Genomic DNA, 25,194 nt, shown 5'->3' with positions numbered 1-25,194 from the left:
CCAGGTGTTCCCTATCCATGCTGTTTCATGCTAACTTTTATGTAAGTGTGCTGCTTATTTTAGCCACTTCTGGACCGGAAGATTTTCCCCCTTAATGACCAGGCCCTATTTTGCGATTCGGCACTGTGTTATTTTAACGAACAATTGCGCGGTTGTGCGACGATGTACCCAAATAAAATTGATTTCCTTTTTCCCCACAAATAGAGCTTTCTTTTGGTGCTATTTGATCACCTGTGCGATTTTAATTTTTGCGCTCTAAACAAAAAAAGAGCGACAATTCTGAAAAAAAAAAAAACTATATTTTTCACTTTCTGCTATATAATATTCTCGAAAAAAATTTTTTAAAAATCAAAATGTTTTAACATTTTAAGCCAATTTGTTTTCTGCTACATATTTTTGGTAAAAAGAATCGCAATAAGTGTATTTTGATTGGTTTGCTCAAAAGTTATCGCGTCTACTAACTACGGGAAAGATTTATGCCATTTTTAATGTTTTTTTTTTTTTACTAGTAATGGCGGTGATTTGCGATTTATTTTGTGGGACTGCGACATTGTGGAGGACAGATCAGACCCCTAACTAACATTTTTGACACTTTTGGGGGGACCAGTGACATTACTACAGTAATCAGTGCTAAAAATATGCATTGTTACTGTAATAATGACACTGGCAGGAAAGGGGTTAACACTGTGGGTGATCAAGGGGTTAAATGTGAGCCTAGGGGAGTGATTCTATCTGTGGGGGGGGCGTGGCTTGTGAAATGATCACAGAGACCTAAGATCCTATATAGCAGGATCACAGGGGCTTTACAACAGCTGACCGTTCTTCTCTCTCAGTGGGGAATGCGGGTGTCAGGAGGCAATCGGAGCCGCCTGCCCCATGCATCGGAGTCCCTGCTGCTGAGTGGGGGTGGGAGCACACCGCCGGTGGCGAGAGCTCGCCCCCTGGCTGCAGGTGCGCAGGAGAGCCGCACTGCTGCAGTAAATCGTCGGCGGCCGGTCGGGAACAGGTATGTAAAGCATTTTTTATTTGATACTGACCTCAGCGCCCTGCTATTAATTTTCTTACACAGCATTTTTGAGCTACCTACCCTTTGCCATCATCTTACCAAGAGCTAATTGTCCTTAAACACTGTGGTTTACATGTGGGATGGAAGCTTGATAAAGAAGATTTTGTTTAGTTACTGGACGGTATGTGAATAGGGGGGGTCCCTGTGCTTTCTGTTAACTTGCACTGGAAGATTTTTTAATATTCTCGTTATCTTGGTGGCATTTTGCTTACTACCTACTGACCTTATGTTAGGTTTCACAAAAAGATTCACCCAAGCTCTACCACTATATTAGAGGTTGTATGAGTGGAGTTGGTTCACTGGCTGTGTCGTTCACTGAAAGTCCATAATAGAAAAGATAAGCCGGAAACCCAATAGCTTCTTCATTCAAAGGCTTTTATTTAACACAACAGCAATGAACAAACCAGAAAATTACGCAAAATTTTATTTAAAATGATTAGATTATTATTTATTTTATTTTAAAATTTATAAACCCTATTTTAGGTTTGGTTTAATCCATTCTGTGTTTACAAACCTACTTCTCTGGGCTAGTGCGGTAGCAACAGAGTCCGAACATCAACTGGAGGAGCACATGGAAAGACTGAGGTCCCTTGGCTTTGTGAACATCACTTTAAGTAAGTTTTGTGTTACATATACTTTCATAAAAATATGGGTCTGAACAACATGGTCTAATTCTCTGAGCACAATCACAATGCTTATGTCTTTATTACTTAACAATTGATTAACGATATTTATAATATTATTGTACATACAGCAGTATATGCACATATACTACTACACATTACTGTACAGTATATGCACATTACCCTTCTGTAACCTAATTTTGTTTATCAACTCTTCTATTAACTGACTACTTTTTAGGCTGATCGTATTCTGAATTTTTACAAATAAAGAGACAAGCCTTGGTGTCCAGGGTCTGGTACAGGTCTTTTAGGACGCTAGAAACACCACTGACTTGGACCATAAATAAGGAAAATGAGAATGGTGTGCATTCAATTAGCTATGAGTTAAATTGTTATGCTGCATTTATTCTATAGATTTATTCTAAATGGCATCCCAATGCACATTCCCAAGCACTTCTGAAATGCAGCACTACAGTATTGCACTACTCTGTGCTGAGTTTAAGGATCGACCAATTAACGGCAAGGCCGATATATTGAGGGCTGATATTGACTTTTCTGTCTGTATCGGCCCTGGAACTGGCCGATATTGCCGATATTCCAAATATTTATCATTTGAGGGTAAAATTATGTCACATAGCATAATTCCGTTTACAAATGTTATTGAATATGCCACTCACATATGTACAAATTAAAGATATAAGCAATGTAGTAATGTCATCATGACATCACTTCCGGGTACTGGCGCCAGATTAAAAAAATGACAGCATTAAAAACAGCCAAACTTGGCATTTTGAAATCTGTTAAGTGCAGAGGAGGGGCTTGTGGTCTTTTAGACCCTCAGATCCCTCCACAAGAGTACCTGTCAAGTGATAAAAATAAAACATTTTTTAAATGTACGAAAATATCGGCCAATATCGGCCGATACCGATATGCAATGGCCAAAATATTGGTATCTGTATCAGCAACGAAAACCCGATATCTGTCGATCACTAGCATGCAACTTTTTAGGTTTTTTGGTACTTTAGGCAGGCCATTTAAATGAATGGACTACCATACCATTATGCACATTTAGGGTTTCATCTTTCTCATTGCTAAGTACAAGTGCTGCCACTATATTAGCTTTGGGCACTATTCATTTTTCCCAACTTTAGTTCTTTTTGCGAGTGCTGGCATTAAACAATTAATAAACGTTACAAATTTTCTTCCCTTTTAGTAAAAAGAAAAAAAAAAAAAGATAATATGTGGCTCTTTAAAACAGCTGAGGGATACATGAAAGGCCCCTGAAATCTACCTGAATGCCTGCCTTTGCTAAATATCATTATTTTTAATGCCAACTATGATGTGAGTTTGTGCGTGCTTTTCGTTTATTCTTATCTTTTTCTGATTTTATTCTACAGATATAGAACACTTAGAGTGTAACTGTACCACAAATCTGTGTAAGGACTTTAAAAAAGGAATTTATTATATCTATCCATTCAACATCGAATATCAAATTTTGGCATCTGCTATGTTGTATGTCCTATGGAAAAATATTGGAAACATGACGGGTCATTTACAGCCTAAAACAAAACTGAAGCTTAACGGTGTGCTTACTGGTGGCATCTTAGGACTTATAGTTTTTGCTTTAACAATCGGCGTAGTTGGTACTTACCTCCTGAACATCGGTCTCTCTAAAACCAACAGTGAAATGGCTCTAAGCGTGTACTATTTTTATTCAATAGCAGTTCTGAGCCTCATGTGCATAGGGTCCCTGCTTGGACTTGTCATATATAAAATTGAAAGAAAACCTGTAGTCAAAAAGCAGAGTCCTTCTGTAAAACTTGACGCTGACATGCTTGTAGGTTCTGCAATTGGCTCTTGGATTATGTCATGGGGTTCTATCTTGGCCGTAATATGTGCAGAAAGTCATCCAGAATACACATGGTACAACTTGCCTTACTCTGTTCTGGTAATAATTGAAAAATACATACAAAACCTTTTCATAATTACATACATAAATCACCTTGGACAGAACGATATAAAGACTACATATATTGAGATACCAATAGGAATGGGTCAAATCTCTGTGCCTGCCGAAAGCACAGAATTTACAACTTCGAAAGGACACGAGGTCAAACAGCAAGATTCTTTGCAACATAAACAATCTACAAATGACAAGACACACAAGTCTCCTGCAAACCCAAAGAGTCAGAACTTTAGGAAATCGTTGCTAAAGAATATAACCGTTCTTTTGTTTCTTTGTAACATATCGGTAAGTACATAAAAATGATGGCCACTTATAAACCCCAACAGGAGCGCGTGTGACAGAGGGATGCTGCAGGAACACAAATGAGAGAAAGGGACAGACTGTTATCAAGTGCCTTAGCAAGGACCTTCATGGCAGGATCACCAGTTATTATTGTATGGAAAGCTACAGATTAAAAATAGATTAAAATCGACTTTTGAAATTCCATTTATATGTTAACGCTTACTGTACATGAGATTTTAGTGACTAGTTTCGCTCTACTTTCATAAAATAACACATTATAGTAATAATAACAGCCTTTATTATAGTCACTTGACCATTTTCTGATGACACCTGCATTTTTGCTTTTATATTATAAATTAGGTTTGGCTTGGTGAAGAAAATATTTTGGTGAAAAGTAAAACTGGCTTTAGGAATATGGCTATTTTAAAGTTATGTTTAGGGTCTGAGGGGGTTTTAGGAATATGGCTATTTTAAAGTTTTGTTTAGGGTCTGAGGGGGTTTTAGGAATATGGCTATTTTAAAGTTATGTTTAGGGTCTGAGGGGGTTGCAAGAGCTTCTTATCAAACACACATGGCTCACTGCCACTTGTCTTGTGAACTGCAGTTGTAAAATGAGCTGACAAATGGGTGCTACCACCATTTTTTTACTATATTTAAAAAACTGAGGCCATAGCAATGCTATCTGCCAAAGCAATACTTTGATCATTTGGGTCATTCCCAAGAAAGAGCAAAAATCTGGCTGGAAAATGATCATTGATTAAGGCAAATAAACAGGTTCACTTTAATGCCAGTCCCCCACTGCACTGTTCAATATTTGCAGCGGTATCCTTATAAAAACCTTAAATTACATTTTGTGGTGTATTTGTTCATGTGTACGCCTTTGTGCTCACAAAAAAGAAAGACCCAGATTATCAGTAAACTTTGGACTGTACCATTTTTACCCTCAAGCTACTGTCATTGCATTGACATCTTGAATGTACAGCTGTAACCCTCTTAAATTTTTTAGAATGTTTATTTGCACATGGATGCTTCCTTTCCTTGTGGTCTCTCAAGTTCTAGCTGTTATGACCACTAAGGAAATGTTGCGGGGATACAAAATGTTTGCTTCCATAGTATGAAAAAAGTAGGTATAGTTGTGATCAGAGACAGGTAAAGCTAATTAAATATAGGTTGGGTTTAGCAGTGCCGGATTAAACTCTCTGGAGGCCCTTAGGGAGTCAAACGCTGGGGCCCCCCTTACACTTTCACAACATTGAACTAAGTAGTGTGCACATCAGCCGCTTGATGGGGATGACCATCGCTACTGTAAATTACATCTACTGTATGTAGGTTGCGCCAAATTTATTTTGTACAAATTAACAGCTGAAAGAAGATAAGATCCATTCCCAGCTCAATGCAGCAAGGCCTGTACTGCCCAATGACAAGTCAGTCTGATAGGACTTTAAAAATGTGCCAAGTTACCTTTTGGCTTGGGAATACAAACTCTAATGAAATCCAGTGGCTGGCTGTGAGGATTTGTCTTCACAGATATTCCTCATCTACTTAGTATTAATATATGCAGTCACAGGGGTCACTAAAATAGATATTATATAGATTGGGGATTGATGAGTAATATAATGTAACGCTTTTCTTTTCCAGCTCTGGATACTGCCAGCCTTTGGTTGTCGCCCGCAGTATGATAATGGACTGGAAGCTACCGTGTTTGGAATCATTCCCTGGATTATTATCATTGATGTTGCTCTTCCCTTTTCCATTTTTTATAGAATGCATTCAGCCTATTCATTATTTGATGTGTTCTGTAATATCTGAACACCCTATTGAAAGATTCTCAGGATTATTTCAGCAGTTTAGGTGACTTCTATGTGTATGTAAAAATTTCCATCCAGTTTATTGACAAAGTTATTTTTAAAGTTATTTTAGTTGCTTATAGTCGTCGTGATTTTATATTACATTTATCCCATACAAACTTCTAGACCTGTCTTGTAAGTGGTTGTGGGGGTTATTGACACAAATTCTATATGCAATATATCTTCTTTGCAGCTCTGATTTTTTATTATATGCCCTGGTGGTGAATGGGACATTTGGTCAAAGAACACTTATTCAGGCAATATTCATACATGTTGAGAACTGTTAAAAATAATGTATGTGAATTAGGCCCAGAAAATAGAATTGCACACTTTAGAGTAAAGTAAAGTAAGCATATTACACAGTAAACTCTAAAGAAATAAAGGATTAGCTGCCGAAATAGCAAGCATTTTAAATCGGTTTATTTGTTCTTTCTTTTTTGGCTGGAGTGTTTCTTTATAAGCACTATACGTAAAATGCACCTATCAATTAATAGTAAATATAAAGTTGGAAAGGAGTGGCCACTGGCCAGAAAAAGTAAGAATGTGAATGTTCCTATGAATTGTCAAAGAGGATGTAAGACAAGCACTTCTATCCAGCTTAACGTGAATCCAAATATATTTTCTAAACATTATGTTCATGCCTGGTTTAAAACAAACAAAAAAAAGGTTCAAAGCAATACTCAACCCCTTCATGCTCTAGCACAGCCCTTCTCATCCTCATCCAATCCTGTCAGTCAGGTCTCTTCTGTGTTAAATGATACCCAAAGGTATTCAATCTACTTCCTATGAGCCCAGGATCTCAAGGACACGCCCCCAGAAGCACATCATCACACCAGCTTGGGCGCACGATACAGCTGCACACTGGTCATCTCTGTGTAAGTGGTGTTGTGTGGTAATGAGGTGTGCTCACCAAAGGACCCCACTAGTCATGTGACTGAATAGTAGGTACTTAGGAAAAAGTATGAGGACTAGAGTTGGGGCAGTGCCTAACCTGTAGTTGGGTTAAAAATATATTTAAATCCAAAATATATTTTTTTTCATTCACCAGAAGAGGAAGAGAGGGGAAACCTTCCAATGGACACGGCTGTCTAAGAGGAGTGTTTGTTAACTTTGGAGAGAGATCTTCTAATTTCCTGCTGTGCTCAAAAAACAGAATGCAAAGGTAGATTGGACACGCAAAACAAAACATAAAGGGTTTTCAATCATTTCCTATTTGTTCATTTACAAAACCTCTGCACTAAATTCTAAAGCCTTATCCTGTTCCTTCCTCAAAAAAAACATGTGTAATACGTTATGGTAGACTACAAAACCAAAAGTGGTTTGAATGATCACAAATAAATGTTGAGAAGTCCTGCCTTAATAGTGGGTTTAAAGAACACTAAGGGTCATTTTGTATAACGTTATGCTTATTCCCAAAATCATTAAATGCCAGCCCAATGTCTCATTTGCAGAAGTAATGTTCATCTTCCATTTTTAAAGGTAAGGTTTCCATGACAGAGATGGAATACTTAGCTACACAGTAAACCAAAGAATCCCAAACTGTATTTGGGGAAAAAATAACAAAAAAATCTGTCCACCTCCTTTAAATCCTACCCCTGGGATATTTCTGTCCACAAAAGTATAACATACATTCTCATCTCATCCAACGGTTTTCCATTCCTTTTTCCTATAACCCATGGGGAAATGCATCTCTCATAACTTAAGATGTCCACAGACAGAACACAATTCGATCCAGCTATGGGCTGGCTGTTTGTACCGAAGTCGATCTAACGATCAACTTCAGTACAATCAGCTTTTTTTTTTTTTGTACAATCACTGCCAATCACTCCCTCTGTCAGAATACAATAGAGCAGGGGGAGGGATTCCTCTATCAACGCTAGCTGTGTTGATGGAGGAATCAAGTGATTTTCTTTCCTTCAACCCACGTTTGGCTATCCTAAGTGTTTGTCTGCTTTTTCTCTTCAATATACCTCTAAAGAACATCTCACTTACTAGGCCTGAAAAATAAAAATATACACAAAAAAATGAAAAAAAAAAACAAAAAAACAAAAACAAAATATGAACGCCAAGTCTTTTCATTTAAGGAATCCAGAAGCTGTCAGAATACACAGATTAGAGCTGGAGCAACAGACCAAGCAACTTTTTTTTTTTTTTTTTTTAAACCAGAAAATGTTTGATTTCACGATTGCAAAACAAGGAAACAGTACGATAGAATAAATTGTGAAATTTACAATAATTTGTGGGATTGTTGAAGCAGCTTTTATCTGATTGGGAGGTTGAACAGAAATTGATCTGTAGATTGACTTCTGTTTAATTGCAGTGGCCACACATGGATCAAGATTTATCCATTTCCTGCTGAACTGGCCGAACTTCGATCCATCTTTGGCCACCGTTATTGGCCTATCAGTAAATTTCCTTCCTATAAATTCACTAATAATCAGATACAATACAAACAAGCAATAATAAACCATAAATACATTACACAAAAGAGCACATTCACAAAGCCATTTGGCCTTTGTTTTGTTAATTTATAAGTGGCCTTTCTGTTGCCCAAATGTAATATGCTAATATCAGTTAATACTATGTGAATTTTCTTTGGTAAGGTATACTTTTTCTTTAATAGACACCCCCCAAAAAAAAAAAAACTATAGTCCTTGGGTATGAGTGAGTAAAAATTAGTCTAAGGCTCCCAATTTTGCAGCAATGATTTGAATAATTAAAAAACAATTACAAATTGCACAAAATCACATCCCCAATTTCCCCCCCCAAAAAATTTGACCTACAGCCCTCAAGTATTGTTTGGTAGAAACTGGCCAGTGTCCGAAGAGTTTGGCAGCAGTGAAAGCAAGCCTATATGTAAAGAAACAAGGCACGTCACGTGAAGATTTTTTCCTATAAAAATGTGATCTTCAGCTCTCAGATACAGTGCATTCGGAAAGTATACACAGTGCTTCACTTTTTCCACATTTTGTTACTGTATGTTACAGCCTTAGTCCAAAATAGATTAAATTCATTATTTTCCTCAAAATTCTACTAACAATACTCCATAACGAGAATGTGAAAGAAGTTTGTTTGAAATCTTTGCAAATTTATAAAAAATAAAAAAACGAAAAAATAAAAAAAAATATCACATGTACTGTACATAAGTATTTACAGCCTTTGCTCAATACTTTGTTTAAGCACTTTTGGCATCCATTACAGCCTCAAATCTTTTTGAGTATGATGCTACAAGCTTAACACACCTATTTTTGGGCAGTTTCTTCCATTCTTTTTTGCAGGACTTCCCAAGCTCCATCAGGTTAGATGGGGAGAGTCACTGCACAGTCATTTTCAGATCTCTCCAGAGATGTTCGATCGGGTTCAAGTCTGAGCTCTGGCTGAGCCATTCAAGGACATTCACAGAGTTGTCACTTCTTTGTTACCTTGGCTGTGTGCTTATGGTCATTGTTCTGTTGGAAGATGAACCTTTGCCCCAGTCTGAGGTCCAGAGTGCTCTGGAGCAGGTTTTCATCAAGGATTGTACATTGCTGCATTCATCTTTCCCTCAATCCTGACTAGTCTCCCAGTTCCTGGGGCTAAAAAACATCCCCAAAGCATGATGTTGTCACCACCTTTTTTCATTGTAGGGATGGTATTGGCCAGGTGATAAGCTGTGCCTGGTTTCCTTTAGACATGACGCTTGCCATTCAGGCCAAAGAGTTCAATGTTTGTTTCATCAGACCAGAGAATTTTTTTTCTCATGGTCTGAGAGTGCTTCAGGTGCCTTTTGGTAAACTCCAGGCAGGCTGTCATGTGCCTTTTACTGAGGAGTGGCTTCCGTCCAGCCACTTTACTATAAAGCCCTGAATGGTGGAGTGCTGCAGAGATGGTTGTTCTTCTGGAAAGTTTTCCTCTCTACACAGTGAAACGCTTGAGCTCTGTCAGAGTGACCATCGGGTTCTTTGTCAGCTAGCTCAGCCTTTTTCAACCAGGGTGCCCAGGCACACTGGGGTGCCTTGAGGTTTCTTCAGGGGTGCCTTGACAAAATGCCTAAAAATGTATAAAAAATTGTATACAAGCCAGCAGGTAGATGAAGCCTGCCTTTTAGTTATACAAAGCCACGGGTTTCCATTATGCACCATTACGACTTTCTAGACACTGCCATCCTAACAACCAATGAATGACATCATCAGTTAATAAGAAAGATGTCTGTTGCCTCCACCCTCCTGTGCCCCTCTTCCTCATCACTGGGGTGACATTAGCTGACTGATGGAAAGAAATTGAGGGAGAAGAGAAACATTGGAATACTAGTCAGTACCAGTATGCAAAAGTGTATTTGCTTTGGAAGAATAAATCACCTCTAATGTTGGGTGTCCTACGTGTGGATGTTGCTGCATTCTGTAAATCTATATGAACAGTTTTTTACATTTTACAATGGGGCGCCTCGAGACTGTCCATCATTTTAAAGGGTGCTTTGTATGAAAAGATAGACAAGCTCAAAAAATGAGGAATGTAAATATCCACTAGGGATATGCGGGTATAGGTATCCACGTCCCAATTTGCCCCCTCATTTTTCATATGATTTACATTTCTACACTCATCATTCCTTCTTATGAACATAGGGTTATTGGACCTTATCTTGGGATCCATCCCTGTTATCCACCAGCCCAGGCTCTATCACCAGCTACCCGCTAGCCCTGTCATTTGGATGAAATAGGGGTTACTCACAATTATACAAGTCCTTGGTAAGTCCCTTTTCTTCCTAGGGAATTTACTTTTATCTACTGATGGAATCTATGGGTATGCTGTATGGACTATGTCCCCCACAGCTTTCCATCTGTGTCCATCTTTGAGCAACATATATTCATATCCAAATAAAACTTCCCTTTACTTTATGTGTATTTATTTTTCTTTCACCATAGAACATACCATTATGGGATTACCTTGATTGGGCCCCTGTTTGTTTGGACTGCTCCCATGTCCGCCGTATGGGTAATTACCCTAGTTGCGATCCCCATTCTGTCCTCTTGCTTTTAGGATTGGCTCCATACAGGTGGGTTCATTGTCCTATGTCTGTGCTCATCCTCGTGACCCTTACATCCCATGTAACTATTTATATATATGATGAAATGTTTTGTTATTTATTTTCTGTACACTGATTTTGTCTTTTCATTATTTATAGTAGCAATTGTTGATGTCCTTACATCTACGTTACTGCCCCTGAAGAAGCGGTCACCCGCGAAACATGTTGGGCTAATGTATGGGCAGCTACGTCCAATACACCAAACATAACCTACCAGTTCTACCATCTCTGAGGTTTAGGTCTGTTTTGGGAGGTTCGGTCTAGACCGCCCCCCTGTGTATGGCACGCTCCCACGTAATGTATATGCTACGTTGCTACGTATGGTTTTCTGTATTTGTTTTTTGTACCAGAATATCTGTGTTTTTCAATACAGTATTTTTATTGATTATTTTGTTTCTAAAAAAATTTGGTTTCTTTTATGAAATAATTGAATTATTGGTCTTGAAGACGGTATCCCCATAAAAGTCCCCCTGCCCCTCCCTTCCTTTTTTGTTCTTTGCCATTTTAAAGGGTGCCTTGAGGTTGTCTATAATTTTAAAGGGTGCCTTGACTGAAAAAAGGTTGAGAAACACTGAGCTAGCTGACTAAGGCTATTCTCCCCGATCACTCAGTTTGACGGCCCCCTCTCGGAAGAGTTGTAGTGGTTCCAAACCTCTTTCATTTACGGATTATGGAAGCCACTGTGCTAATTGGGACCTTCAAGGCTGCAGAAATGTTTCTGTACCCTTCCACAGATCTGTGCCTCAATACAATCCTGTCTCGGAGGTCTGCAGAATTCCTTGGACTTCGTGGCTTGGTGTGTGCTCTAACATGCACTGTTAACTGTAGGACCTTATATAGACAGGTGTGCACCTTTCCAAATCATTTACAATCAACTGAATTTACCACAGGTGGACTCCAATCAAGTTGTAGAAATATCTCAAAGATGATCAGTGGAAACAGGATGTACCTAAGCTAAATTTTGAGTGTCAGGCAAAAGCTGTGAATACTTATGTACATGTGATTTTTTTTTTGTTTTTTTATTTTGAATAAGTTTGCAGTTTTGCTGGCCTGGGCCCCGTACAAGAGGACTGGTGGTACTCCCTTTATCTACAGCCCTGGCAACGCCCCATAATTATATAAGAAATATGCGACATTGGAATGGACAGATTGGAGGGACCCATTGTCGGAGAAGAATTGTTTTTTTTTTATTTCTAGCGGGTCAGCAGCAGGAGCGGTTGTGGAGGAAGAAGAAGAACAGAGGAAGTAGACCGGAGAAAGAAGAAGAAGACCAGAGGAAGAAGAAGAAGACTGGAGGAAGAAGATTGGAGAAAGAAGAAGACCAGAGGAAGTAGACTGGAGAAAGAAGAAGAAGACCGGAGGAAGAAGAAAAAGACTGGAGGAAGAAGATTGGAGAAAGAAGAAGACCGGAGGAATAAGATCGGAGAAAGAAGAGCAGATGAAGAAGACATTTTAAATAAAGGACTTGTTAAAAACTGTCTCTTGTCTTTTGTCACACTACACTACTTTTTTTTGGTGAATTGGTAGGGGTACAATGTATTTACATAAGGGGGAGGCAGGATCTGGAGGCCTTCCAGATTCTGATAAGCCCCCCACAACCACTGGCCAGGGTTCTGGGGAAGAGGCCCTTGTCTCCATCAACATGGGATGCATTGGGCATGTTGAGGGCATGTGGCCTGGTATGGTTCAGGAAGGGGGGCGCTCGCTCGCTTCCCCTCCTTTCCTGGCCTGCCAGACTGTGTGCTCTGATTTTTTTTGGGGTGTGGGGTTTCCCCTTTAAAATCTATACCAGACCATGAGGTTTAATGTTGAAAAATGTAAAGCAATGCACCTGGGTGCCAGAAACCAAGCTACTCACTAGGGGGGGGGGGGGGGGCTCTGGGTGAGCCTAGGATGGAAAAGGACCTGGGGGTACTGGTAGACAACAGGCTTGGCAGTGGCATGCAATGCCAAGCCGCTGCAAGCAAAGCCAACAGCATACTGGGATGTATAAAAAAGGGGATTCACTCCAGAAATAAAGAGATTATTCTCCCTCTCTACAAGACTCTGGTCCGGCCACATCTGGAGTATGCTGTCCAGTTCTGGGCACCGGTCCTCAGGAAGGATGTGCTGGAACTGGAGAAAGTCCAGAGAAGGGCAACATAAATAATTAGGGGAATGGAGGGCATCAGCTATGAGGAAAGACTACAAGCACTGAACTTATTCTCTCTGGAGAAGAGACGATTGAGGGGGGGATATGATATCAATGTACAAATACTGTACTGGCAACCCTAGCATATGGAAAAACCTATTCAGAGAAAGGAAATACAATAAGACACGTGGCCACTCACTAAAACTAGAGGAAAGGCGGTTTAACCTTAAAATACGCAGGGGGTTCTTCACTGTGAGAGCAGTAAGGATATGGAATTCTCTTCCGCAAACAGTGGTATCAGCAGGGAGCATTGATAGTTTCAAAAAACTATTAGATGGGCACCTTAAAGACCACAACATAGAGGGGTATACAATGTACGGTTAACAGCAAACACACACACACATCATAGGTTGAACTGGATGGACTGGTGTCTTTTTTCAACCTCACTAACTATGTAACTATGCCGTTTTTTCATGCATTTTTTTTAGCTGGTAATTCTTTTTTTACATTCAGCTGTCAGTGGGCAACCCCCGTTGACAGCTGATGATTCATCGGTTGTTAAGGACATGGCGGCCAGCTTTCCAGCCTGTTTCTTACCAACCAGCTACTGTATATACAGTTAATGTAAAGCCCAAAAAAACATACATCGCAGCAGAATCGGGGTAAAATCAGGGTAAAAAATGCAGTACTTGCATTTTGGATGTCCACTGAAGTCTATTACATGCAAAATGCTGCATGCTGTGGGAAAAAAGCCCCTGACCCTTTCCAAAAACACAGAGGCACAAAAATGCATTGATGTGAACGTGTTCCAAAGGGACCCGTGTTAAAATAATGTTCTGCGTTTCTGCAAAAAGCATGAAAAAAAATGCATTGGTGTGAACCGAGCCTAAAGCAAAAGATGGTCACTGAAAGTCTTGCTAAACAAGTAATGTCAGCAGGGCCAGCTTAGAGAAAGTCTCTGCTTTGACTCATGCAGTGTAAAGCCACAGGTTCTCCTTATGTCTCCCTTGCCCTGCACCACATACTCACCACCATTCCTTAACTCCCCACCAATTTGATTCTAAGTTACACAATTATCTTTATTACTACTGGACTGATGACTTGCCAGAGAGTAAACAGATGAAGAATAAATGTACCAGACCTCTGTGTACATACACCTGCGATGTTTATTATTTTTTAATGTTACATTCCTTATAAAATCAAATTAAACTGTAATTTATATGAAATTATGATGTCCATCATGTCTTGCAGTGTTTCATCCAACAGCAGTCATAGTAACTTCTTATCAGTAGCTCAATGATAAAAATAATAAACCCGTAATTCAATAAGTTATAATATTGTCTAATCAGTGGCTTGATGTCCAGTAGTAGACTTCTCAACTTGATTTAATAAGGTCCTGCAAATAGCAATGATGATGCGCAAATTCAGTAACTGAGAGGAACTAATTTGATTTTTTTGTTTCACTGTTTTAGTGTCACAGTCAGGGGTCAGGCTCGGAGTCCAGCAGCTATATCAGTAGAGAGATTCCCTTTGACCAGCAGGATAGGTATACAAGCAGGTCACCCTGGCGGATGACGCGGACTCATCCAAGTTGCAGAGTCTAAGTACTAACTAATATTCACCAGAGCTTCCGATGGTGAAGATAGGTTTTGCTGTGTCTTAGTACCAGGTTGCGGTCCTCAGAATCGCCCCATCAGGAGGTAAGCAAGCTGGGGTTCAGTAGCAGATATAGAAGGTCGGGATGAAGCAGAAGTATAGTCAGTAAACAAGCCAAATGTTGGTAACAAATGGTTGCAAGTTGGGATCCAGCAGAAGCGTAGTTGAGGAACAAGGCAAAAGTCGGTAATGAGTGGTAGTAAAAATACGGACAGCAGCAGGAGTGACAAAAATGAGATATTGGCTGGAGAGAGCCCAATAATCTGGTAAACAGGAAGGGCAAAGGCATGGCCTAAATGGAAGTTCATGGGAGAAGCAAAGGGTTTCCGGTTCAAGAGAAACAAGACATAAAGTCAAGGTTGTCTAAGCAATCAAGCAGGATCATAGGTGTGTGCAGCCTTTTGCATTAGGGTGTGGACCCCAAAGCTCAAACATACATGCCTTTCTCTGCAGCCTCAGCTGCACTGGAAGTGAATAAATGGGAAATGCTCTGTGCTGAGTGACTTCCTGTTCATTCACAAACTGATGCATGGTAAACACTTACTTACTTAGTAAGTAAAACACTTTACTATGCCTCAGCTATGTATGAACAGTTACAGGGTTCATTTAGAAAAAAAAAGGGGCCAGTAAAAGACATATTGACTACCCCCTCCCCCTGCTCTCCATCCTGAAACATCCTTGCAGTAGCTGGGGGAAGGGGAGAGGAGGGAAGGAAACAGCACTGTGGCGGTGCAACACAGGGGGGAAGCCTGAGCAGTAAGGGAGATTGCACAGTGATTAGGGTGTGCCCAGGCACACCTGGCACACCCCCTGCACACGTCTATTGCCAGGATGCTGTCCAGCATCTCAGGTGACAAGAGGAGTTACTACTAGACACAGCAGAGGTCCTGTGTTCAGATATAGGCTCTGACATTTAGAGTGGTGACAGTGATTCAACTCCACCAAGAATTTTTTTTCTAAGGCTTTTTACAAATGAATGTCTATTAATGATAATTCCACCCACCTAATCTGCTTTTATTCCTACATGGTATGCACAAATGGAGATGCTAACAGCAGTTAGACCCAAAAGCATGAGAGGAAAATAATTTTGGCATGCCAGGGCTTAACCAGCATAACTTAGAGGCTGGAGTGTATATTAAAAGGCAAAGCGTCCTCCTCCTCAATCAGGCAGCGGGCTCCACCAACATCAGTGACACTCTCTGATGTCCCAAAATGTCTGTCAGTGCTCCCTCTGTCTCTCAGGGGTGTGGTGAGCCATCTGCTAACAGCCTGAGGTGCCTTCAGTCTCTCTCCCTCTCCCAGGAAAAGCCACACTCCTCCTCCTATCTGTGCAGAACTCTAATTCTGGGATCTGTAGTTCTTTTTGCTCAGCTCATAAAGCAGCTTAGTTTATATCAAACTATATCTCCCACAACCCTCCACACTTCTCTCCAGAGTCTCTAGCAGTAAACATCCTCAAAACAATATGGTGCAGTGCTAATCACAGAAATGATTTGTGACAAATAATAGATAGCCACTAAATATGTCCATATACATTAAAGCGGAGTTCAACCCTCAGTTTCAACTTTGCGGATTCCTCTAGGGATAAACATTTAAAAAATTAATTGGGCTTTAAATTATTTTATTTTTTTTTGATCACTTACCTTATTTTAGGAGATTCTTTGTCCCACTTCCTTCTTCTGCGGCCGCGGCCCCGGACGTCACTTCCAGTTTCGCATTGCATCCTGGGAGATGTGTGTCATCAATCCCAGGAGGCAATGGGCATGGCCGGCCACTCCTCTGATTGTCGATCGCAATCGACAGCGCATGCGCGAGATTGCGATCGGCATTCTGGGTAGCCAGAAACCAGAAAGAGGGACACAGCGGGGGACACAGCGGCTTCAGACGCCCACACCAGAGGTGGCCGCGATCCGCAATCAATTTTAAAGGTAAGAATTTATCTATATTCAATTACTGTACTGTAATGTGGGAATAGTGTTAGTGTAATTGGGGATATGTTAGGATTAGAGGAGTATTTTTATCTTAAGCGGAACTCCGCTTTATGTAAAGGTCCGCCAGGAATAGCAAATGATCACAGTTCCCAGAAAGGAAAATTCCACACAGGTGAGTAAGATGTGTCAGGGAGTCTCAGAAGGAAGTGCACCCAAAGTGATTCAATTGGCTCCTTACCAGATCCCCCTCTCCACCAAATAATAGGTGGCTAAATGTATCACAAAACAGCTCTGGGGTAACGACTTCTTAAACAAACTCCTCCTCAATATGTGTGGGAAAGAAATAAAGGGAAGGCTCCCATAGTGCATTAACGTTCAAACTTTTATTTTAAAACAAAATGCTAAAGGACAACACTCATATTCTGAAGATCATAATATCTATCAGCATGTCAATAGGCAGCTTGCAATGCAATCGACTGCGGCGTTCCTGCAGATATGTTCATCTCATGTCCGGAATCCCACGGCTGGGTAGGCGGGGACAGGGCGGGTTAAAAACTCCACTCACCGCCAGATCCCGGACGTGAGAGGAACGTTATCCCAGAGCTGTTTTGATCTCTCCAGTCATTGAGGGCTACTGTTGTAGACATGGCGATCTAATCCCAGATCATCTGGTTTCTTATTATTTGGGGGAGAGGGGGATCTGGTAAGGAGGCAATTGAATCACTTTGGGTGCACCTTCTTCTGTGACTCCCGGACACATATTACTCACCTGTGTGGAATTTTCCTTTCTGGGAACTGTGATCATTTGCTATTCCTGGCGGACCTTTACTTAATGTATATGGACATATTTGGTGGCTATCTATTATTTGTCACAAATCATTTCTGTGATTAGCGTTGCACCATATTGTTTTGATTATTACTATCTGGAATTTGTACTATTGTTTCAGGTGCTAGCAGTTTCTCCTACAAGCGCAGTGTTTTTTTTTTTGTTTTAATTAACCTCCTTGGCAGTATTCCCGAGTGTGGCTCGGGGTTAATTTTCAATATCAAAAGTGGTAACCCCGAGCCACACTCGGGATTACCCCGCAATGTTACTCACCTTCCCCTGTGCTCCCCCACCGTCCTCCCCGCTGTCTTCCCCGGTGTCCTCACTGTCTCTTCCCACTCTGTGCACGGCCGATTGCTGGCACTTACCTTCCGGTTCCCTTCCCTGCGAGCGTTGCGACGCAGGTGGGTGGAACCGGCGGCAAATTCAAAAGTGTAAATACACTAAATGTCATGATACAAAGCTGTGATCCTAACGGATTACACTGTATCATGCCATTTCAGCACAGGATGGCACCTGGTGACTTTTCCAGTGCCCTGCCTGTACTTTTCCAGTGCTTTGTGCCTTGGCCATGGCGTCCAAAATTATTTTTTTTTTTTTGCGCAAAAGCGCTTTTAGACGAACTGGGAAACAGCGTCAGCAAAATGGAGTTACTTGAGGAACTGAGCGATATCGAGTCGTGGGAAAATTCGTCATTGTGGAACTTGGGAAGTATATCAAATGATTCTTCAGAATTTCCAACGGAGCAATGTGCCAGAATGGTAAGAGGGCACAAGTAATATGTGCCCTCGCACATGGGACAGGGGATGTGAAAAAAAAATAAAAAAACATTTTTTGTGTCGAGATTTTTATTAATTTTGGAGGACGCGGTCCCTCTAAGAAAATGAGCCCCTCACAATTCTGGCGGGCTTTGTAGTGGCGCGCACCCCCTCTAGAAGATTCTGGGTTAGGCTATATATAGAGGGTCTCTGAGGTAAGCCCCTCAGTTGAGTAGTGACTGCCGGGCGAGCTCCTTCTCCTCAGTAGCTACATTACTGAGCTCGCCGGCATTTTTCCTCTACAATGAAGTCTTTGGTTCGTCAAGTTCTAGAGAGGGCGGCTCTTGAAGGTGGAGAGGAATGGCTTTGGAGTTGTCTGAGGCAGAATGAAGGAGGACTGGGTCAAGTGAGTGAAGCTGGGAGCAGTATGGCGTTACCTGGTCCGGCGGTGCAGGCGGAAGAGACGGTTGTCAGGGAGAGTGTACCTCCCTCACCTCAGGCACCAGCAACAGGGAGAGCAGTGGTGAGACAAGGACAGTGGAGCCGTCCTCCAGAGCGCCAGACATCTGCGAGGCAAGTGTCAGACTGAACAGCTGAAGGAGAACAGTCAGTAGCTGCGGCGGGGCCGAGGAGGAGCCGAAGAGGCCCGAAGAGGAGGAGGATTTCTTCGCCATTACCCTCACAGGAGCAGAATAGATAGTGCTAGTGAGGTGAGGGTTGCCAGGCAACCCAGTGAGTTTACAGTCAGGGACCATCTGAAGATGCTTCCTTGAGCCAGGTTTTGAGTCCACAAGTGAATACAGAAGTCCAGCAGGCAGTGCCTTCTGTTAGCCAGTCAGCTACGCTGCCGACAGAAGTTGGTGAGTTGGCACAATTAAATACGTTAAATGTTATTTTGGAATCCTTATCAAAATTTGCAAGTTTTTTAAACGTTCCACCCGCTTCTACTGTTAGTGCTCCTAGTTTAAATATACAAAGTCCTGTTAATGTATGGTCCCCAGTTAGTGCTACCAATCAAGCGCCTAATGTGGTAAGTAATGTTTCACCTACACCTTGGTCAGACGTTAGCCCTAGAGTCAGTCAATTGGCTCACACGGTCCCAGAAACGTGTTTGAAGGAAGTGATGCCATGCGATATGTCACCATTGGGCTATCATCTCACAGCAGGGACCAAAGAAAAACATTTGGAAGGGTGAATTTATCAACTTGCTTTCGTTGTTGCCCTCTGCAAAGGAATTTGCTTTTAAAAGTGAAAAAAAGTCAGATGATCAGCAGGAGGCGAATAGGAGGCGTCCAGTTTACAGATCTTTCAATAACTGGCTTCAAGCCTTTTGTATTTATTCAGCAGTTTTAGGAGAAAATTTCCAGATAGATGCAGTGGATTATTCCAGCATCTTGAATATATTCTTGAAGCGTACAAAAATTTTGGCGGTTTGGGATGGTTCTATTACGACGAATCATTCCGGCACAATTATCCGTTTATCCTAGCCTGAAGTGGGGAATGAAAGACGTAGGCCTGTGGCTAAATTTAATTGTTCCTCAGAAGTTTGCGCCAACAAAACAGGCAAGTGTCTCGTCTGTTGCATCTCCATACAGGAAGGGAATTTGCTATGCGTATAATGAAACCCAGTGCAAGTGGGCAACAGCGTGCAAGTTTAAGCATGAATGTTCTTTTGTACAGGTAATCACCCAGCAGCGAAGTGTTTTAAGAGGGCAAGTCAGCAAAATCTAGCATCTAGGGATATTTTTTCGAAAAGCCTGCACTTCAGTGAGGCTGGAAAAAATGCTCCCGTGGCTGCAGGTATACCCAAACAAGGAGGAGGCCCAATTATTAATTAATGGTTTCTCGTTGGGTTTTAAGCTCCCATGTTTTAAAGGAGTAGGTTGTAATTTGGAGAAAAATCTAAAGTCTGTGGATCAATTTGTTCATATAGCCAGGGAGATGATTTACAAAGAAATTGAGGCTGGGCGGGTAGCAGGCCCATTTTTGGATCCTCCTTTTAAAGATTTCCGCATTTCCCCTCTAGGTTTGGTCCCTTAAAAGGAGCCCAATTCTTTTTGGATAATACACCACCTATCATTCCCTAAAGGGGATTCTTTAAATGACAAAATAGATCCTATGATGTCATCAGTTTCATACACTACGTTTGATGAAGCTGTTGATATAATCAAGCAATATGAACCTAGCGCATTAATGGCAAAAGCGGGTGTCCAATCTGCATTTAGACTATGTGAATTTTTGAGCCGACACAAAGTTCTTTTGAAGGAGCTGCAATCTTTGTTAGGCCTGTTAGCCTTCGCTTCCCGTATCATGCCAGTGGGTAGAATTTTCTCTAGCCATGTCTGGTTTTAAGTCCCCTTGGGTTCATATCCGTCTAACATTAGATTTGAAAGAAGATCTGCGCATTTGGTCGCGTTTTTTAAATGACTACAATGGTCGTTCGTTTTTTCAAAGTGACTGGGTTTTTGCGGCTGATCTTCAGTTATTCACGGACGCAGCAGGCTCTTTAGGTTTTGCTGCCGTATGGGATACTCACTGGTGTTGTGGGTCTTGGCCTTCGCCATGGGTTGAGATTAAATTTACAAAAAACATAGTTCTTTTAGAATTATCCCCGATACTTGTGGCCCTGGAGCTTTGGGGTTCAAATTTAAGATTTCAGGGATAGGAGAATTTTGGTGCATTCAGATGACAAGGGAGTTTTGTACGCAATAAATTGTCTGTCATCAACATCCACGTTGGTATTCTCCGTTATGTGGTTTTCTTGTGCTTGAAGTTAAACATCTGGATAAAGGTCAAATATGTTCCGGGTGTGTCAAATTGCATAGCTGACTCTTTATCTCATTTCCAGATGTCTAGTTTCAGGGAACTTCATCCGAACGCTGATCCAGTGGGATTTCATTGCCCGGATCACCTGTGGACCTTGATTTAGATCCGGTTTTTGATGCTATAAAGTGCTCGGTGGCACCTCATACTTGGTTGGAGTATTGTTCTGCTTGGAAAAGATGGTTATCTTTTTGTAATGGAATGGGTATACCAACTGGTCCCCCTTTGGAGCGAGATATGTTGGCATTTTTATGTACATTGATGAATCTTCAGTTATCATATAGCCACATTAGTAAGATACTAGCTGGCGTTTCGTTTTTTCTAAAAATAAATAACTTTTCAGGTTGTAGTAATTTTTTCTCAGTGAGACAAGCCCTCAAGGGATATAGGAAAATAATTTTTACTCCTGACACGCGTAGGCCCATATCTATTGATTTGTTAAAAAGGCTGTGCTTGGCTTCCCCTGTGGTTTGTTTTACGGATTACGAAGCAAAACCATTTTCAGCAGCTTTTGTGCTTTGTTTTTTCTCTGCGCTTCGCGTTTCCGAATTGGTTGCGAAAAACAGGGAAGGCCAATCAGGTCTTAAGGTCAAGGAAGTTATTGTAGGTAGGGATAGGGTTAATGTATTTATTAATCAGTCAAAAACGGATCAGTTTGGAAGAGGCCATTGGTTGGATCTGGCGGCCTGGGGAGATCCGTGCATATGTCCTTGTACGGTTCTTGGCAGGTATCTAGAAGTTAGGCCTCCCATTTCAGATAGATTTTTTATACATTTAGATGGTTCAGTGGTCACTAAATATCAGTTTTCAGCGGTGCTAAAAAAATATTTAAAATATTTAGGTCTTGAGAAGTTTAGAATTACTTCACATTCATTTAGGATAGGAAGCAGCAAGATTAGGGCTTGATGAGTCTATAATTAAAAGGTTGGGCAGATGGGAATCTAAGAGTTTTAATTTGTATATCAGACCTAATTTATCTGTTTAATCCCATAAGTGCCACAGTTACTGTATGGATTGTTAGACACTCCTTCATTCATTGGGCACGAAAGAGAGCAGCACATCGATGTTATACTGAAAATTTATCTTTTAAGGATGACCAATTTCATATTTTTTGGAAAGGGGTTAGAGGTCTGAGTTGGGTTAATTTGTCTGATTTAATTTACAGATTGAATGAGTTTTGGCCTTCACCGTCCATATTGATATTACATTTGGGAGGTAACGATGTGGGAGTTCTGAAGTCGCTAGACTTATTGTTTAAGATTAAAAAAGATTTATATAATTTTAAATTGCTTTTTCCAAATTGTATTTTCGTGTCCCTCAGTCCCCGTTCACACTAGGGCGACCTGTGAGGCGACCTGGTCGCCTCACAGGTCGCCTCCCATAGGGAAGCTGCGGACCCGTTCTAATAGGAGCGACACAAGTCGCTCCGACTTAGAAAAAGGGTCCGGAGCTTCTTTGGGGCGACCAGGAGGCGACCGCCATAGACTTCAATGTTATGAAGTCCGTGGCGGCCGCTCCGAGGTCGCGGCGCGCTGCTCGCACCGCGACCTCGGAGGTCGCCCCCCCAAGTCGGATCGTGGCAATGTGAACGGGGCCTTAATATGGTCTGAAGTGGTAAAAAGTTCCTTTACTACCAGCCTGCTGCAGAACATATGTATTATACGTATTAATAAAACCTTACTTTATTTAATTTTTTTAATGAAGTAAGTGTTTAACTTGATATTAGACTTTCACAATCCCCTGTACAGCAGAGCTCACAGTGTGAGAGGAAGAAGCAGCATACAGAAGTAGAAGTAGCGTCGCCCCTATGTGAACGGGGCCTTAGTTGAAATGGCTTTCTTCGGCAGAATTTAAGCCTTTAGAGCGAACCAGGAGAAGAGTCAATCACGCAATGGCAAAATTGATGCCATTGGTCGGTGGTTTCTCTTTTCGGCACACGGACCTTGAAGGTGGTTTCCCTGGCCTGTACAGGCAGGATGAAATACATTTATCAGATATAGGTTTAGACATCCTTAATTTAGGGTTCCAAAACAGCATAGAAATGGCCGCGGTGGTGGGGCGGCCGGCACCAGTTTGCAACTAGGCCCGGCTTTTGGGGACTTTGGTGGTTTGAATATATGTTTTATTTCACTTGAGTTCTGGAACTAAGCGATACAGATGTATGTTTTATAATTTTGTTTGATTTGGAAAGTTTATTGGATTGAATTTTGAATAAAGAATTATTTAGTTTATTTAAAACCAATAAAGTGCCATTATTTATGCCAAAAAATATTAACTTGTGTTGGGTTTTTATTTATAGTTATAATTGAGTTATTATTATAGGAAAATGCATCCTCCTGTCCCAAGAGACATCAGAATCGTCGCTGTCGTCACTTTCCATACCTGATGAGGAATTTTCCCATGAATTGCTATTGCTCAGTTCTTCAAGTAACTCAGTTTCGCTGTCGCTGTTTTCAAGTTCTTCTAAAAGCGCTTTTGCGCAAAAAAGAACGCTTTTTGGACAGGAATCTGGACGTAATCAGACCACCAGGGAGGTTAAGAAAACATCCTCAGCCCGCCGCCTAGTGGTTGGAGGGTGTGCTTAGCACTTGCTGCTTTATGTTTTGTAGTATGCAGATATGTCTAAGTGAAAGCCTCCTGTGAACACAAGCAAGGGCAGTAGCAGAGCAGCAGACACAGTGAAACTGCAGCCACTCCTCTCCCTTTTTAGTTTTTTCCAAATCATATTCAAGCTATAGTTATATAATGGATATGGGCTGAAAATATACACTCTCAGGTTTATTTGAGAGTATGTACATCCAAATCAGAGGAAGGGTTTAGGAATTAAAAATAGCCATCCCCCCTTTTTCAAGGGACCAAAAGTAATTAGACAATTGAATCAAAAGCAGTTTCATGGCCAGGTGTGGGCTACTCCGTTATTTCTTCATCAATTAAGCAGGTAAAAGGTCTGGAGTTGATTCCAAAGGCCCGTACACACAATGCGAAAATCGGAAGTAAAATTTTGTCCGACGAACGATCTACCGATTTCCGGATTGTTAGTATGGTGCTTTTGACAGCCGATTACGAATTTTCGGACGACAAAAACTGGATGTGCAGGCTATAAAATTTTTATCATATGTCAACACAACATCCGATTTTCATTCAATTAGTACAGTTTTCGTCCGAAAAAAATCAAGACTAGGCATGCTCAGAAAGCAAAGAACACATACAAAACAATGCAACACATGACATCACTTCTGAAGTAGAATTCTGTGGTACGGGAATTTTTGTATGAAAGTAACTTTCAATATGAGACTAGCATGCAACAAAAAACCGACGAAAGATCGTTCGATAATCTGATTGTGTTTACGAGGCTTTAGTTTGGTATTTGCATTTGGAAAAAGTGTGGAAAAGGCTTGGAACAGCTCATGACCCAAAGCACACAACGTCATCTGTAAAAGATGGTGGAGGCCGTGTGATGGCATGGGCATGCATGGCTCCGGCGGCACTGGGTCATTGGTGTTTATTGATGATGTGACAGAAGAAAGAAGCAGCCGGATAAATTCTGCAGTGTTTATATACTGTCAGCCCAGATTCAGCCAAATTCAGCAAAGTTGATTGGATGGCGCTTCCCAGTACAGCTAGACAATGGTCCAAAACACACTGCAAATGCAAGCCAGGAGCTTAAGAAGTGTCTCTGGGCCCTTTAAAAGGTTTCTGATGCCAGGAGACAGGGCAGGGTTTCTGATCATGTGACTGCCGTAATTGGCTGTCAGAGCGATCACATAATTGGAAAGCTCCCGATCTCAAGTAGAGATCAGGAGCTTTCCAGTAACAGTGGCGGGAGTGCGCAGGGCATGCGCTCTCGGCACAACTTTGTTCATATTCTGGTATGCATATATGCGGCCGCTCAGCGTTAAGACCCACCCGCCAAAAGGCCCCATGAATGCATACCGCCGGCATGATGAGGTTAAGTTACTGTATATGCTCCACTCTGTGCAGGTGATGGCGGTACCTTACAGCGGTATAAAACTTCAAATTAAAAACGTAATTTATTGCAGCTTATCAATCATTAGGTGTGGTGGCTGCATTCGCTGCCTTTGTCAGGCTTTTTCCCTATGTTTTCACTTGGTGATCTGGCCAGTAACACACCTCCTGTATTAGAGTGCCCCCACTCTGGATGAAGGATCACAGGAGGCACCTATGAACAGCAGCATTGTCAATCTGGGGGGGCGGGGGGGAGT

The 25,194-nt window shown here is 41.3% G+C and overlaps 1 protein-coding gene across 1 annotated transcript in view; it reads left to right on the top strand.

Moving 5' to 3' along the window:
• Positions 1-5,746, top strand: part of LOC309551724 (proton channel OTOP1-like) — a gene marked incomplete at both ends in the record, with an annotated part of 131,897 nt that extends 126,151 nt beyond the window's left edge. The window contains 3 exons of the mRNA XM_082252409.1: positions 1,550-1,680; positions 3,087-3,940; positions 5,576-5,746. Of these exons, the coding sequence (XP_082108535.1) occupies positions 1,550-1,680; positions 3,087-3,940; positions 5,576-5,746 (1,156 nt within the window). The remainder of the gene's footprint in view (positions 1-1,549; positions 1,681-3,086; positions 3,941-5,575) is intronic.
• Between the last annotated feature and the right edge of the window lie 19,448 nt (positions 5,747-25,194).

Source organism: Pelophylax lessonae (genome assembly GCF_965119305.1).
Source record: "Pelophylax lessonae genome assembly, chromosome: 1".
In the NCBI taxonomy this organism is placed as follows: Eukaryota; Metazoa; Chordata; class Amphibia; order Anura; family Ranidae; genus Pelophylax; species Pelophylax lessonae.
This window is presented reverse-complemented; position numbering and strand designations above follow the sequence as displayed.